Here is a 519-nt window from a genome sequence, read left to right on the forward strand (position 1 = left end):
TATTAATAATAAAAAAAAAACAAAAAAAAAAACAAATGAGCAAAGCATTGTTCATCCACCTTAAACAGTAGTCTAACTGTACAACTCCAGTGAAGGTTTATATTAAACAACTGATGTGAGTGCTCTGACAAAATACTCCACATTACTGCTTTTAAACCCCCCGTATTTGCAATCTTGGTTTAAAAACATGACTTGAAAACATAAAAATGATTCGTTCATCAAGGACACATTAAATTGTTCAAGAGTGACAGTCAAGACAAAGTTACAATGGATTTCTATTTCAAGTACATGCTGTTCTTTTGAACTTTATTCATCATATTTTTGTGGAAACTGTGTTGCTTTTTTAAAGGATTCTATGAAGCAGCATTCACTGTTTGCAACATTGATAATCAAATGTTTGAGAAGCAAATCAGCATATTAGAATGATTTCTGAAGGATCAGGCGACACTGAAGACTGGAGTAATTACATTTTTCAATATATTTGCATAGAAAACAGTTATTTAAAATTGTAATAACTCA

General features: G+C 30.4%; 1 protein-coding gene across 1 annotated transcript in view; it reads right to left on the minus strand.

Moving 5' to 3' along the window:
• Positions 1-353: 353 nt before the first annotated feature.
• Positions 354-519, minus strand: part of LOC107578057 (thioredoxin reductase 1, cytoplasmic-like) — a gene marked incomplete at its 5' end in the record, with an annotated part of 20341 nt that continues 20175 nt past the window's right edge. The window contains one exon of the mRNA XM_016264052.1: positions 354-370. Within this exon, the coding sequence (XP_016119538.1) occupies positions 354-370 (17 nt within the window). The remainder of the gene's footprint in view (positions 371-519) is intronic.

This window comes from Sinocyclocheilus grahami, unplaced genomic scaffold (assembly GCF_001515645.1).
Source record: "Sinocyclocheilus grahami isolate Dianchi unplaced genomic scaffold, SAMN03320097.WGS_v1.1 scaffold8587.1, whole genome shotgun sequence".
NCBI lineage: Eukaryota > Metazoa > Chordata > Actinopteri > Cypriniformes > Cyprinidae > Sinocyclocheilus > Sinocyclocheilus grahami.